General features: G+C 43.7%; 1 protein-coding gene across 1 annotated transcript; it reads right to left on the reverse strand.

Annotated features, from left to right (window-relative positions):
* Positions 1–1,041: 1,041 nt before the first annotated feature.
* On the reverse strand, positions 1,042–1,992 carry LOC115091682 (olfactory receptor 52N2-like). The gene has a single exon (XM_029601844.1). It carries the CDS (start codon positions 1,987–1,989, stop codon positions 1,042–1,044), a length of 948 nt encoding a protein of 315 aa, XP_029457704.1. The 5' UTR covers positions 1,990–1,992.
* Positions 1,993–2,958: the final 966 nt, after the last annotated feature.

Raw genomic sequence — 2,958 nt, forward strand, 5'->3', positions numbered from 1 at the left:
CGTTGCTGGGTAGAGTGGGGGAATCAGAGGGACTCTGAGATGATCAGAGTTAGGGGCAGTCTGTGAACGAAATATTCAGAGAAGGTGAAGGAAGATTGAAGGAGGGGAGGGAATAGGATTGGATGTGGTGGGGGGAAGGATAGAGTAACTGAGGAAAACATGAGGCATTTCTCCTTTCTATCCACCCCCAAGGAAGCAAAGAGCAGACCATGCTTTTGAATTCTAGGTCTCAAACCCCTATCCAAGGAGAATGAGGGCAGTGGGCAGTGCACACCAGTCTGTTCTTACCCCCTGAGGCAGAGGTGAACCAGTCCATTCTGGCTTAAAGAGGAGTCCTGTACTTTACTGGCCAGAGAGGGAGAGGAGAGTTGCTGGAGAGGGTAATTTTCCAGGGAGCAGAGGAGCTCAAGAACCACCAGGAATCATGGTTAGATTTAGGGCTTTAGGACCACTGGTGGTGGGGAATGGGAGGGGGGAGACAAGGCCACAGGGGACTTTATGGGAGAACTAGTGATGGAGGCTCGAGATCACAGAATGGAGAGGAAGAGTTTAGAGAGCAAGAGCCCCATTCTCTCTATCAGCCTTCTCCTCCTTGCAACCCCAACCTGGATATCCTTCTCCTACCAATGTTCACTGAGCATGTTAAGCAGGTGAAAAGTGAATTTGTTTGTGTGTGTGTGTGTGTGTGTGTGTGTATGTGAGAGAGAGAGAGAGTTCACACACAGTCCTGGTCCTGCCTCTTCATACAGGTCACACCTGGCTCTGGTTCTGCCCATCTCACGCTCCTGCACAGTTCCACTTCCCTGTTGTCTACAAATTAAGCCCTGCCAATTACCATATTACCTGAGGTCAGAGGTCCCTTCAGTATTTGACCTGTAGAGATCAGGGGATATAGTAGATAACAGGGAAAAAATACTGAGGATCAGGGTTGGGAAGATGTATGAAGAGAGATCAAGGATGATGGTGGCTCCATAAGAGCTAATGGGAATAAGTAAAGATATTTATCTTGTAAGGTATAAAAATAAAAAAAGATCTGTTCAGTTATTTGCTCCTTTTACAGTGAACCATTGTAAATATCAGAGAACGGATCTTTTTGGTTTTCAAACCATAAACTATGGGATTGAACATAGGAGGCACAAGGAGCGTAAGATTGGCCACAATGACATGAACATGAAGAGGGATGTTTTGACCAAAACGATGCGTTAAAAATGTAAAGAGAGCCAGAATGTAAAAGATTAGGATGGCACAAATGTGAGAACCGCAGGTGCTGAAGGCTTTGAAGAATGCCCTTGTAGATGGAAGCCTGAAGACCACCCTCAAAATCATGACGTAAGACAAGACAATAAAAGTCACATCAAAGCCCACAACTAAAAAGGCAATTGTCTGTTCATACAGAGTGTTAATTAGTGTAGCTGCACAGGCGAGCTTTGCCACCATTTCATGTCCACAATAGGAAAATCTGATAACATTGTTGGAACAGAACGGAAGCCTCTTTACAAGAAAGCAAACTGGGACTGATAAGAATACTCCTCTGATTAATATCAACAGCCCTATCCTTGTTACGACTGGATTGGACAGGATAACTGAGTGTCTCAGTGGATTGCAGATTGCGACATAGCGATCAAATGCCATGGCCACGAAGACCCCAGATTCCATGAAAGCTAAACAGTGGACAAAAAACAGCTGGATCAGGCAGGCATCAAAATAGATTTCTTTGGAATTGAACCAGAATATGGCCAACATTTTAGGCAATACAGCAGAAGATAAAACCAGATCAGTGGCAACCAGCATGGAAAGGAAGTAATACATGGGATGATGAAGGGTTCTTTCAGTTTTTATAATGTACAGAATAATGCAGTTTCCAAAGAAAGTTATGATGTACATCGTACAGAATGGAAGGGAGATCCAGATGTGTGCATATTCCAGGCCCGGGATTCCAGTGAGGATGAATATTGATGGGTGAGTAGGGGTGCCATTGACAGAAGACATGATGCACAGCTGCCTTGCGTACCGGGACACTTCTATTTCCTTTGAAAAAAAGAAAAGTGCAATACAGCTGAGAAATGACATGGCTGCATGAAATTCTTTGTCTTGCACACCTAAGACAGTGCAGAATATTAAAGGGCAGAGCATTTTAGTACAGGGAGAGCAATTTTCAAAAGCCATTTAACTAGGTAAATTGCCTATCTGAAATTTGCAGACCTATTATGCAGGTGGTAGCAAATGTGGGGTTCAGCAATGCACATGCTTTACCCAGGGAAAACGTGAGCTGGCTTGGAGTTATGGTGAGATTGGGAGAGGCAATGACATGCGTAGTTTTGCATTTTTAAAACTATGCACACTATTTTGAAGGGAAAAGGTTCTCACAGAATATGGAGATGCAGATCTACACAGATACTTTCCCCCTGGAAAATATTTGAAGGGAAAATATGATGCCCATCACATACCCTTTCTGCATTGGTGCAATAACTGTGGGTCTCTGCAGTCATGCTGGCTATTTGAAAATTGTCTCCTGAATCTTTATAGGAAGCAACTACTGAGAGGTCTTCACTCTGGGAGTGCGACTCTCAAAATGGCCAGGTTTGCACCTCTTTACTCTTCTTCCTGCTCTCCTCTTTTCTGTTTCTGATCTGCTCCTTGGAACGCAAATTCACCTTCTCCCTGCATGTAAGTTCACTCCTAATCTCATCCTGAGCTACTAGTCAACAGCCAGGAATCTGATTTCTCAGCTCATGGAAATTGGAGGACAGAAAGCAAAATCTCATCATCCACACCAGACAGCAAAGGGTTAGCATTCCCTGGCTGTATCATTTCACCATTTTTGGGAAGGAGGTGGGACTGTAACAGTTACCTAGATAGGTTGGAACTCAAATTACTAAGTCATAGTCTCCATATTGCTCCTTTTCAAAATGTACTAGAACTGTGAGTCTAAATTTAGGATCATAGGTTCATTAGATA

Source organism: Rhinatrema bivittatum, chromosome 5 (genome assembly GCF_901001135.1).
Source record: "Rhinatrema bivittatum chromosome 5, aRhiBiv1.1, whole genome shotgun sequence".
NCBI classification, from domain to species: Eukaryota; Metazoa; Chordata; class Amphibia; order Gymnophiona; family Rhinatrematidae; genus Rhinatrema; species Rhinatrema bivittatum.